At 49.2% G+C, this 12,855-nt stretch overlaps 1 protein-coding gene across 1 annotated transcript in view; it reads right to left on the reverse strand.

The window, feature by feature from the left end:
- Nucleotides 1-9,049, reverse strand: part of LOC309797674 (lysine-specific demethylase 5B) — a 72,032-nt gene extending 62,983 nt beyond the window's left edge. Inside the window, exon 1 of the mRNA XM_082646123.1 lies at nt 8,685-9,049. Within this exon, the coding sequence (XP_082502249.1) occupies nt 8,685-8,873 (189 nt within the window). The 5' untranslated portion in view covers nt 8,874-9,049. The remainder of the gene's footprint in view (nt 1-8,684) is intronic.
- Between the last annotated feature and the right edge of the window lie 3,806 nt (nt 9,050-12,855).

Raw genomic sequence — 12,855 nt, forward strand, 5'->3', positions numbered from 1 at the left:
TGTCCTAGCTAGCTAATACCAACTGCCAAAAATAAATTACCTTGGATCCTAAATCAAATTTTAAACCCTGTTCCCCTCAAAAAAAATCTGATGAGCAATTATCTATTAACATAAGTCAAGGATGTATTTTACACTTGGAAGACAGGAAAAGCCACAAGGTTAGCAGTGGGGAAAAAAAGTACTTATAGAAAGGAACCCAGAAGAATGGGCTGCCATTAAGTACAATCTTTAAAAACCCCAAACTCACACCCTACACAAATCCCCAAAGCCAGCCTTCCGCTGGAAAATCTGGTGGCTGTTCTCAATTTGTCCAAAATATTGGATAAGAGCCTCTCTGGGAGAGGAAAAAGCTTGGAATATCTGGAATTTTACAAAATGGAGGTTATAGTCCCAAAATTCTTTCTAGACCTTGCTCATCTCCATGGCCTCACCCCCTGTCCCACAAATAAAAAGACACCAGAGTACAAATCCTAAGAGATCCTCACTCTCCCCATCCAAGTTAAAGCCTGGCAAGGGTGACATGTTCCCATCTGGTTTAAATATCACCAAATGATGAGTTGGTACAACCGCACAGAAAATTGGGAGGATCCTGCCTTAAAGACCTTGAAATTATGTGGTTTTGACAGGATTTGTCCTTTGTCCCTGGAGTTAGCAGTGGAGTAGACAGCCATGTTCAGGTATCTGTATGCCTCACAGGAACGCATGCTTAACAAAAGCTTCAACCAACGGCTGAAAACACATTCAGGTTTAAACTTAGTTCTCTAACACGACAATTTTTTTTTCCATCATATATTAATATTGTGTGCTCTAGAGCTTCAAATAAATGGAACGGTACAATGTGTGCTCTTTTCTGCAAGATGTCCATCACTTAATGTAATGTTTTTGAGATTCATTCATGTTGTTGAATGTATCAGTAGTTTGTTCCTTTTTATTGCTAAGTAGCACTCCATTGTTTGAATATAACATTTTATCCTAACCTATCTATCATTATGAAATGTCCCTCTTTATCCCTAGCAGTACAATTTGTCTTTTTTTTTTTTCTTTTTCTTTTTGGCTGTGTTGGCTCACAGGCCCAGCCACTCCGTGGCATGTGGGATCTTCCCGGACCAGGGCACGAACCTGCTTCCCCTGCATCGGCAGGCGGACTCTCAACCACTGCGCCACCAGGGAAGCCCTCTAACACTACAATTTGATCAAGCTCTGAAGTGGCAAGAATTAATGTAGGAATGCACAAAAATCTGCCTAGGGCCACACAAGGAACATACCTGGGAAGAGAAGCTCAGCCTAGCTATGTGCTCGCAACTAAACAAACACTTTCAACATTTTAAAGATTTTAAAACTTTGTATGTACACCACTAGACAGTGTTTTAACACATGTAGAAAACCGTATTGAGTGAATTGCTTGATTCAAGACAAAAACAAAAAAGCCACAATAGTAGAAATACAATATATACGGGTCCACCTAAGAAGCAATGTTATGAGATCCCATAACATATTTGAACAAAAAAACACGGTGAATCCAAATTTGTATGATCATATAGAAACTCTAATTAGCTTTATTTAAAAAAATTTAAAAGTCTGCCTACTTCTTAGAAAAAGAATAAAATATAATCGGGCTCTGTCCTGAAGACCAAAATAAACCTTTTCCCTGACACCTCTTCTACTTTTCTCCTCACTTTACAAGCAACTTATTAAAGACTCAATCTACTAACCCTTCAGGCAAGAATTGGGACTATTTAAATTATGTTAGACAAAATATAATGCTCTCCATCTGCAGGGCTTCCACAGCATCACAGCCCTCCCACACTAGGGGAAATTAAATAATTTTAAACACTTCTTAACACAAAGCTTACCAAACTCCTACCTGTATAACAGACATACACTGCAAATTTTCTGAAATAATTTATAACAGCTCTACCTGAAAAAATTTTTTTATTTCAACTAATTTAAAAAAACATCCAGGTACAGAAAAGCTTCATCTAAACCAACAGAAGAATTTACACTTTGTATATTCTAGTTTTGATGTTGGGCTTTTGACTTTTCAAGTTTCACTTTTAAAAATCCCTTCGCTGTAGGAGAAATGAGGGATATGTATTTGGCACTAACCCTCGTCTCTCTAAATCTGTCCCCAGACCCTTCTTAGCAGCGAGCAAGTAAAAGCTTTGGAATTTAAGCTCCCTGCAATCCATCAATTAATCTGGACAACAGCTCTAAGTCAGTGTCAGATCTCCTTAGAGCAGATAAGAAGGCATACATTGGAAAAAAATGACTTTGTCCAAGGTCGTGATGGTATTAGATTCAAGACTCTACCCACTCATTTAAAAAAATTTAGAAACACTCCTTCTTTTATGTAATAGAAAAAAATAAAAATCCACATACACTCCCCTTGATAAAGCTTATTTTTATCCCTGCAAAATATTTCTTAAAATTTACATCAGTTGTAAGATAACATTTCCAAGTGAAATGGAATCAACAAGCTTAAAAAAAAAAGCCGTTTATTATGTCACCTTCTGCCTAGTGATGTTTAACTTAGTTCCTGAAAAATGAAGTTATTTATTATTTTGGGGAGGAGAGTGCTTAGATGTTAAGGGGTTATTTACAGAAAATATTTTTCAATGGCCTGACTTTTAAATCACTTCTTTTGAACATTTGAGGTCACTTAAATGTTCGTCAGCAATTCTGCTGAAACAGGAACTGCATCATCGAGGCTGGAAGTGGAACCACCATCTTCACAGTAAAGTGAACCTAATGACATCCTGACCAGCCACACATTAGACCCTTTGACTCTCATTTCCTTCAAACTCCTTTTCCAGAAGGGACTTCGTTCTACTTCTTGGTCACTCCTGACTCCCAGCTCTATGCTGCTGAGATGACGTCAGATAGGAAAATGGACCAAGGGCAGGAAAGGGAACAGACGGGCACCACCTCCGACCACCACGCCTCTGCATCCAGGAGCTGGCCTGACAGCGGTCAGGTTCCCACACAGGCTCCAACAAACGTGTCACAAAGCAACAAAGGCCCTGTAAAGACTGAGAAATCCAGTTCCCATCCTGATTAGGCAAAGAGTGGCCATCTCTCACTAAAGGCTAGAAAGCTCATTCCTAATTGCTCAAATCTCACTCACCCTGAGTAAGACAAAAGCTAAGCCAAGTTGTTCTCTGCACCTGAGGTCACCAGTTTGCTCTCAATTCCAACACTGCTGCTCTGCTTTCCGCCCTCCTACACCCAGGAAAATACATAAAGGGACTATATTCTCTACACTTTTGTGTATGCTTGAATTATTTTCATAATTTAAAAAATGTCATTTATACCCTGGAAATGAAGGCTCTAGCAGAGCACAGTAACTGGTCCTAAGTCCAGAAAGAAAACTTAAATGATTAAAAGAAATAAAACAGAGGAACAGATGGGATGACTCTAGGCCATGTCCAAAGGCGTATGGCAATGATGCTTTAAGAGGAATGGTCTACAATTACAATTCTGAATGTTTAAAAAAAAAATTTAAAAAGACAAGAATACATCCAGTCAAATTCTTCCGTCTTACAGTTATGAAACAGAAATGTCCCACTGCCCTAGAGGCGGCTTCTCCCCATTAGTCTTCATAAACTTGGAAACTGAAAAAGCAAAGTCACCACTGAACTCATCTAATAGTTAATGACAGAAAAAGCATTTTTATAAGAATTTGTTTTAGGTGTACAAAGGTAATATCTCATTTTTCTCTTTAATCCCATGCTAGGACACAGCAGTTGATAAATACTTAAGAAATCCTTGTTAAGCTGCATACAATTCTCATGTCTTAGACAAGTTTCTCACAACTCAGATTTTAAAATCCAGTTATTAGTTTCTCAAACCTTAAGTAATCGAAAGTAAATGGGAGTGGCCCAGTGATATGGCACGGACCCACTCACCCCAAAGGGACTCACTGCTGTGCTTCTGATGATTCCTCTTCAAGGGACCCAAACTTAGAACTTTCTGAAAGTATAGTCAGTCCTTCAGTTCCGAACATTTATTCCACATTATTAAAAAAAATTTTTTTGAGACTGCAATGATCTTCTACACATAAAACAGGTATATTAGCATAATCTCCAAAGAATATCTAATTCTCTTAGAAAGGAAAAATCACACCACCAGCTCAATGCAAGGACTGTACAATGAGGAAAGCAAGGTCTTTCCAGGTTACTGGTTTTTAAACTCATCTAGGCCTTTGCCAAGAGATACACAAGTAGGCTTCGTGGAACCTAAATCCAGGAACCTAATTAATCAGCACTTTCATTTGGGGGCATGAGGTCTCCCTCTATCCTTTTCTACAACCAAACTTTAATGTAGCCCAATTAAAACAACGAGAGGTTACCAAAGCCTGCAAAAAGCTCCCATTTACAGCATATAAACCAGATTCCTTTTTGTTTTTTTTTTAAATTGAATAGTTCACAATGATATTTTTGCCTTTGTAAAAGAAAATTCTCTCACTGGCAGATTTCTGTCTGCCTATATTAAAGTATTGTGAGCATCCTGGACTTTGCTATTGTCTCTCAAACTAAACAAATAAGTAAATGAATTTACTACTGATCAATCAATGAGAAATAAAAAAAATTAAGGACCTTAGAGACAAAGAATGAAACCGAGGGTTGATCATTTTCTCTAATTTTTCTTATCAGTGTCTCTCAATAATGAACTCAACACCCCAGCTTTAAATCAGAACATTTATTAAGACTCTTCAAAGGCAATTCTCTAGTCATTCTGCTCTTTAAAAAAGGTTTAGACTGCATGTTTAAAAACAAATCCTACAACCACAGGAAAGGAAACTTTTCCAGTGGGGGTGGGGATGTAAACCTTAAGCTGTTTCATATATTTGCAATATCACTCACATTCCATTCTAAGAGTCTATTATTAACTTGTTGATTAGTTCACTAAGAATTACAGCTAGATGGATGCCTGTGAGTGTGACCAATCTACCACTGGCAAAGTCACATTTGGCTAATCACCCATTCAAAGACTACAACAAATGAAGTTTGTTTTTACGTTAAGGCAGACACAAACTAAAACTGTAGGACTTAATCCAGCCTCCTACCAAGTGAGAAAAAAAAGTTCTTCTTTCGAGAGGTACAGTTGTAAATTTCTCTTTAAAAACTAGTTACAGTTGGGTACAGGGTTTCTTTTGCGGGCGAGAAACATGTTCTAACACTGACTGTGATGATGGCTGTAACACTCCATGAAAATACTAAAAACTACTGAATTGCACACTTTAAACTGATGAATTGTATGGTAGATACATTATGTCTAAACAAAACTGTTATTTTTAAAAAGCAATGATAAGTTCTTCCTTTGCTCAAGGATATTTCTATTGATACGCTTTTCCCCCAAATATTAAAAGGTTTAAGGTGGCAAGGAAGCACAGCTAGAGAAAAATTTCATGACACCAAAGAAACTGGAAAAACAACAGAGAGGATTAGGCCACAGTCAAGCAAACCTAACATTAGGGAGAATGATGGGCTGGAATGAGAGTAAAAGAGCTCTGTATCACTCACACCTCCCCCCATACAAAGAGAAGTATCTTTAAGTTCCTTCATGCTCTAAGGGCGGAACCAACAGGCTCAATCAAAGACACTGACTGATTAAGACACTGACTGTATTAGAACATTTGAAAGTTTTACACTTTGGCTATGAAGCCTAAGGGATCAAACTAATGACCACAGGAAGTTAAAGTTGAAAAATGTGTCTATTGTGCCATCTGGGGTTTGACTTAAATCTCTAATGTCTGGACACCTCCAGAGAAGAAATTTGTGGAATCTGCCTATCTATGGCCAAATGTTACATGTTTGAGAGCAACGGAGTAAATTACTGAAGCCACCACATATATTCCTATCAAACTCGAGAGACTGAGAAAAGTATTTACTGAGCAGTCCACTATTTTCTGCCTAATAGTTACACCCCTAAAATTAATCATCTCCAAATACCACAAAATGACATGGAAAATATAATTTGTCCTTAAAAATAAATCTAAGTACCTCAAGAAGGAAATGAAAATTTGCATTTTAAAGGTAACAAACCAGAAGTCAAATTAATTGTAAATTGGGGAAAAAAAAAAAAAAAGTCCAGGAAACAAGCCTAGTTATCCTACATACTTGATGTAATTTGAAAATAGGCTTGTTTACTACCCTCTTTAAACTTATAACTCAGGATCTGAATAACATCTTCTTGATTTTATTACATTTTATCATATTTATCTTACTATATTTTCACAAACAAATTTCTGTGAACCTCAAGTTTTCAGTAGCAAAGCAGTTTAGGACCATCACTAAGAAGCAGCTATAAATTGAAGCTACATTAAGTACCATTAATTAAAGATGCAAAGATAAGGACAAAAGAAAATAGAAATGCTTTGTAATTCTTCCCCTTATCTCCGAGAAATAAAATACCAATAAACCCAATCCCCATTTTAATACAGTCACTTGTATTCCAAAAACTTAGTGGTCACAAATCATCTAGAAACATGGGCATTAATAGAGCTATCGCCATGGAAAATATTTCTTATCTCTTGGTTTGTTGTTGCTTTATTTCAACTATATGAAACCACTTGTTCACAGTTAGCTTTCTAAAAGAAAACGGTTTCTAAAACAAAGACTGTGTTTACATCTCCATCTCTTCAGATCCCTTTGTTCCAACAAGACCCTTCTTCAAGAGCTACAACTTCTGGAAAGGTTTCCCTTTTTGCGGTGATATCAACTAGAAATACTCCCAAACTCTTTCCAATTGGCACAGGAGTTTGTTTAACAAAGGAGGAAGCAAGCCTCCTCCACACAAAGGAGGTCTCCAAAACAGAGCCCTGGCTATGTCTGTGGATTATTTATTTGTGCCTCTTTAATACCCTTCCTCGGCTGTAGTAAGTACCACTCTCAATACAAAATGGTGGCCATCACGTCTGTCTGACATTCAGAATGGGGAAAGGCAGTCAGATCACACATTTTGCAGAGCTTACCATTAATATTCTGGCCAAGATGCTGAAATGAGTAGCCAAACCTAACCAGAGCAACACTATCCTTTTAGGAAAAGAGCCCGACAAAAGGAATAGGAAAAGAAAGTAGATAAAGGGTTTACCCCAGCCCTAGTGCACCACAATACCAACATGGAGGACAACTCACTCCCAGCAACCGACTGCGCACATCTGGGCTACTGAGAACTTACTCAAGTTGCCTAGTTTCAGAATAGACGCCCATGGATGCAAAAGCGGACTATTCATAGTCCCCGTCCCTAACGCTGACACAAAGCTCCGGTGCTACCTGTCCATGCCCTATTCTTCCACAACTAAAACCCTGGCCCCAATCACCGCACAACTTCTGCAGGCCTCTGCGCTCCAACCGACACGCACTTCCCTTAAGCAACCACAATCAACCTTGCCTACTTCTTGAGAGAAAGGCGTCTATTCTCAATCATCTCCCCCATCCTAACTGACCAGTTATTCCCGGAGACAGGTATTTCATCTCCATTTCAAACTAGTCCAAGATAAACTCCAATATAGAGTCCACGTTTCAATTCGGGAGGAGGGGGAACTTGGGATCAGACAGACTCAGTCGGGATCTCCCTCGACACAGCTCTCCAAGCTGAGCGGTTACGCACAGAACCCCTCAACTCCAACGTCATTACAAAGAGCAAGCCTAAGAAAGAAAGGGGCGGGAGGGGGGGCTTCCTCCGAGGGAGCGGGGGCGGAGCGGGGAGAAGCTTCTGAAACTGTCGGAAAAGCAGTTAAACCTCCGGCCAACGGTCCCGGCCCATCCAACTGCTCAGGCCGCCTCGGCCGGTCCGAAAGGTGGGCACAGCCCAGGGGTCCGGAGCTTGCGGCCGGGGGCTGGGGGAGGGGGAGGGAAAGTGACGGGAGGGGAGGGGGAGGGGAGGGAGGAGAAGGAAGGGGGAGGGGAGGGGGAGGGGACGGAAGGGGAGGGGGAGGGGAGGGAAGGGGAGGGGGAGGGGAGGGAAGGGGAGGGGAGGGAAGGGGAGGGGCAGGGGCCGGCAGGGCTTCTCCGTCGACGTTGCAGCCGTTGGTGACCGTTTCGGGAACACCCACCCTCACGCCCACCCGCGCAGGGGGCTGCACGAGGGCCTCCGCTCCGGCTCGGGACGCGGGGCGGCCTCCGCCTTCGGGGCTGACACCGCCCGCCGCGGGCAGCTCTCGGGGCGGGGGCCGGGGAGCCTCTGGGCGGCCGCCCCCCGAACCCCACGCTCACGCCCCCTCGGCACGTCCGCTCGGCCCGGCCCGCGGTGCCCCCGTCAGGCGCCGTCGCCCCGCCTAGTCCCCGGCCCGAGGGGCCCGCCAGGGGTCCGGGCCGGGGCGGGGGGTCCGGGGCCGGAGGGTGGGGCGCCAGGTGAAGCCGCCCGGGCCGCCGCCGCCGCCTCCACACAAAGGACCAGGGGCTCCGCCGCCATATTGAAAACTTTCCTCCTCGCGACAACTCGCGGGGCGCGCACCCCGCACCCCCGGCGCCCCGCACCCGCCGCACCCGCGCTCGGGGGCTTCCGCGCCAGCCCGCCCTCCGCCCCGCGGGCTCCGGCGCACGGCCGCGACCCCGGTGCCGGCGGTGCTGCCGCCTCTCCGTCCGGATCCGAACCCCGGCCGCGCTCCGTCCGCTGTCGCCGCGCCCCGCGCAGAGGCCCAGCCGCCCGCCGGCCGGCCGCGAGCCCCGCTCGAGACTCACCGACGGCGGCCGCACCTTGCAGATCCCGGTCTGCTCGGCTATGGGCCGAATCTTGTGGATGAAGGCGAAAGGGTCGGCGAACTCCTCCCAGCTGGGCTCGAAGACCGGGCACTCGGGCGGCGGCAGGAACTCGCCCAGCGGGCCGGGGCCGCCGAGGGCCGGCGCGGGGCGCGGGCCAGGGGCCTCCATCCTCGCGGCGCCGCGGACGCGGCTGAGCGACGGTTGTCGGCCTCCTCCGGCTTCTTGGCCTTCCTCCTAATCCTTCTTCTTCTCCTCCTCCTCTTCCTTCTTCTCTTCCTCCTCCTCCTCCTCAGCCTCGGATCCGGCTCCTCAGACTCCGGCTCCTCAGACTCCGACTCAGACTCCGACTCGACTCGACTCCGACTCCGACTCCGACTCCGACTCCGACACCGACCGACAACGCCGCGCCGCGCCAGCCACGCCGTGCGCCTCCGCCGCGCGCCTCCGCCGCCACGGCGAGGAAAAGGAGTCCCACCCCACCCCCACCCAGCCCGTGCTGAGCGCCCGCCCCCGGGCCGGGCGGGGCGGCCCCCGGGGGACGGAGCTCGTCCTCACGGCCCAGCCCAGCCGGGACCCACTGACCACTGACTACGTGCCAGAGCCCCTTCCCTCCCTCGGGAAGTTACGGGTCTGGGGGAGAAGCCGGGCCCACGGGTGGACGCTCCGTCCCGTCCCGCCCCGTGGGAAGCGCCGTGGTGGAAGTGCAAGGACACCTGGTCAGACCCCGAGGGGTGCAGGGTTTCGGGGACGGAGGAGGCTTTTCCAGGTAGAGGGAAGAGCTTGAACGTGACAACAGCCTGTAGGTGAGAAAACAACAGTTAGGAGGATAATAAGCTAACACTCTGATTACTTCATCTCCTAGGCCCTGTGCCACGTGCTTTCACGATTAATCTTTAATATACACAGCAACCCTACGAGACAGATACTCGTTTCCATTTTACAAATAAGGACAGCGAGGCATACATAGGTTGATCAAGAAATTTGCCCAAATTCCTAGGCTAACAAGTGGTGGAGACTCCACTTATTGGAAGGTAGGGTGTTGCAGGCAAGTGTGGTCCCCGAGCAATACACGGCGAAGCTGGATGTGAGAAGAGCGGGAGCCTTGAAATAGTCCAGATGAGGAATGATGGGGCCTAAATTAAGGCAGTGGTGCTATTCATTAGGAGGGAGGGATGCAAATGGAGGGCATAAAAGTGGCAAATTGGGGAGGCGCGATTCAGGGGTGTGGGTCCGTGCCTGAGTGGGTGCGGCCGCTGGCATCGCTGGGGAACAAGAAGTCAGTCTGGGGAGGGAGCTCGTGGGTCCACTTCTGGCCCTGTTGAGTCTGAGGTGTCCGGTACAGTTAGAGATACCCAACAGGCTCAGCGTATAAATCAGAAGTGGAGATGTAGATCTGGGAGTGGTTAGCCTGAATGAGAGCCCTTCTTCATCTGATGCTTACTGTGCATAGGCACCCTTGTATATGCCTTGCGTGTAGTGGTATATTCGCTCCTTGAAGCTTCACTCCCATCCCGCTTGGGAGGTACTGCTATTACCCCCATTTTGCAGAGCAGATCCTGAAGGCACAGAGAGGTTCAGTCACTTCAAGAGGTAAGAACAATTTTGACACGTGGTGGGGGGGGGTCAGGTAATGTCCTGCCCCAGAAAAGGGGAGAGAGCTCAGAAAGTAGGACTTCAACGTTAAAAAAGATCTCTTTTATCCAGAAAGCAGCCAAACCCACGGAAGGACTGTTTGCCAGGGCCTCCTTTGTAGGTAGGTGTCAACAGAGTCCTAGCCCTGCTTTTAGATTCACCTGGAGTAAAGAAGTCTCATCCTTGAGGATTCTTCAGCTAAAAGGCCGGCGAGGGGAGAAAGCTACTCTTCAGTAAACTCTTAAGTAAACCGAAAGGTCCTTGGAGAAGGCAGGCCTTATCTGTCTAGGGCTTTGGGACCTAGCTAAGCCACGACAATGGAGACCGAGGCCAAGGGCAGCTGGCATCCTAGTAGAGAAAAAGTCATCGGTGTAAGAAGGATATGAGACAGCAAGTTAGAATCTAGGTGCGGGAGATAGGAGTCGGCTGCAAAAAATTCTAACAACTTTGCTGAATCTTTCAAATTGTTTCACAGTAAAATGTTGGGGAGAAAAAATCCTCGTTGTTGCTCTTTGCCGTGTGCGGTCTGTGCTTTAGAGGGTCTCGCTAGACTTGATTTCCTGTCATGTGCTCTTTCCTAGGAGCGACGTCAAGACTATTTTCACACTTAGCATTGGCATCCGCCAAGCCAGGTAGGCGTAACTTTGAGGAAAACTCTAGACACGTACGGATTACAACCGAGATGCAGGACAGCGAACCCACGGAAAACTCTCCAGTCCCCCGCTGCCCCCAGGCCGCCCCCGCCCCTCCCCGCCTCGCGTCCCGAACTTCCGGTAGCGACCCCAGCCACGGGATTTCGTGGCTCCAGACGGCGCAGCAGCTGTCGGCTCCCCGCGGACGCGTCGTGACGCTGAGAGAGGGTCGGCCGCCGGGCGGCCAGGGGACCATAGTGATGCTCCGGGAAGGAGTGCTCGGTCCGCGGCCGCTCCTCCCGCGGGGACACGGAGGCGCTCCCAGCCCTTTATAACGTGTGTTTACATGCGCGGAGGGATCCAGCCAGCTGACAGCGGCGCCGCGCCGGTCCTTCTTTTTTTAAAGAGCCCGGCCGCGGGCGCTGATTGGCCGGCCGGCGTGGGCGCTGATTGGCCGGCCGGCGCGGCGCTCGGGGGCGGGACACGCGCCTCATTGTCTGCTCCGCGGCCGCCGGGCTCCCCAGTGGCTGGGCTGTGCTCTCGGCCGGAGGTCCGTGTCTCGGTGCAGCTGGCAGCGAGGCAGGGGCGGGCCGGCGTCGCGGCCGGGACCGGGGCCGGTGGGTGGCAGTCCCGGCGGCCGGAGCGTAACCGAGCCCTGTCCGGGTGCCACGTCTCCAGGAACCCCTCCTCACCCGGGACGACACCCCGCCCCGCCGGGCTCCGTCTCCAGCCGCCGCCTGTGTGCGGCCCCGGAGCCTCGCACACGTCCCTGGGGTGTCTATCCTCCTCCTGCCCGCTCAGCCCCCAGGCTTCCCGAACAGCCTGCCCGACCCCGGGTGGGGTCGGGCAGGCTCTGCATCCTGCACCCCGGGCCGGCCGCCCGGTGATGGGGTGCCCCCGCGTTCCTTCCGGGCGCCGCAGACTCGCAAACCGGGGGGCGACCTGGTCCCGCGCCCACCTCCGGACTGGGCTCCGGGAGCGGGGAAGCCGGCTCCCCGGCGGCCGCGAAGGGGGCGGCCCGCGCGGCACGTAGCGCACGTGGAGGGCAGCTCCCGCCCCGAGGCCGCCGCCGCCTCCGACCGCTTTCCTGGCGCGCGGGGTGGGCGTGCGTCTGCCTTCCGCCTGGCCCCCTGCCTCTGCGCGGCGTCCCTTCCACAGCGCCCGTCCCTCCCCAACGCTGCTGGACCTCCTCTCTCCTCTCCTTTCCCCTAATTTCACCGACGCACAGGCCTTTCCTTGGCCTCCTCACGATCCAGCTCGGCCCCTCCCTCTAGTCCACTGTCGTCCTCTCCCACCCCTTCGGGGGCCCTGGAATGCTTGGTGTCAGATGTCCCCTGTGGAGACAGACCCACAGACCTTGAGATCTCAGGATGAGCTGCCGCCTTGGTGGCCTCCTTGTTTTGCTTTATTTATTTTGTGCACTCCCACGACGTCTCTTTATTCCTGTTCCTTTAACCAGGTATTTGTCTTTTTCCACTGCCGTCCCTGCCCTCTTGCCCTACACAGGCAAGGGTCTCCACCGGATTGTAAACCGCTGGAGGGAGGGAGTCACGGTCTCCAGCCCGGGACCAGGCACGTGGTAGGAGCTCCACACGTTTGTTGAAGGGGAAGGGAAATAGCCTTTAGTGTCTGTGGCTCTGTCTGGCCGAGGATGGAGTTTTGGGCCGGACAAGGAGAAGAATCTGGTTGCCCAGGGGAAGCAGGAAGAGGTCTCACAACAGATCAGTGTGTGTGGGGGGGGAGCCCACGCACTGGGATGCGCCCCTGACATTCCCCAGCTCCCCTGCCCTGATTATTTCCCTGGAACCAGCAACCCTTCCTGCTCTGCTGGACGTCTCTTTGGTGGGACTTCTGTGCTCCCGGTTCTGCCCCAGCCGCAGCTACGG

This window comes from Mesoplodon mirus (genome assembly GCF_964341445.2).
Source record: "Mesoplodon mirus genome assembly, contig: HAP1_SCAFFOLD_859, whole genome shotgun sequence".
Taxonomy (NCBI): domain Eukaryota; kingdom Metazoa; phylum Chordata; class Mammalia; order Artiodactyla; family Ziphiidae; genus Mesoplodon; species Mesoplodon mirus.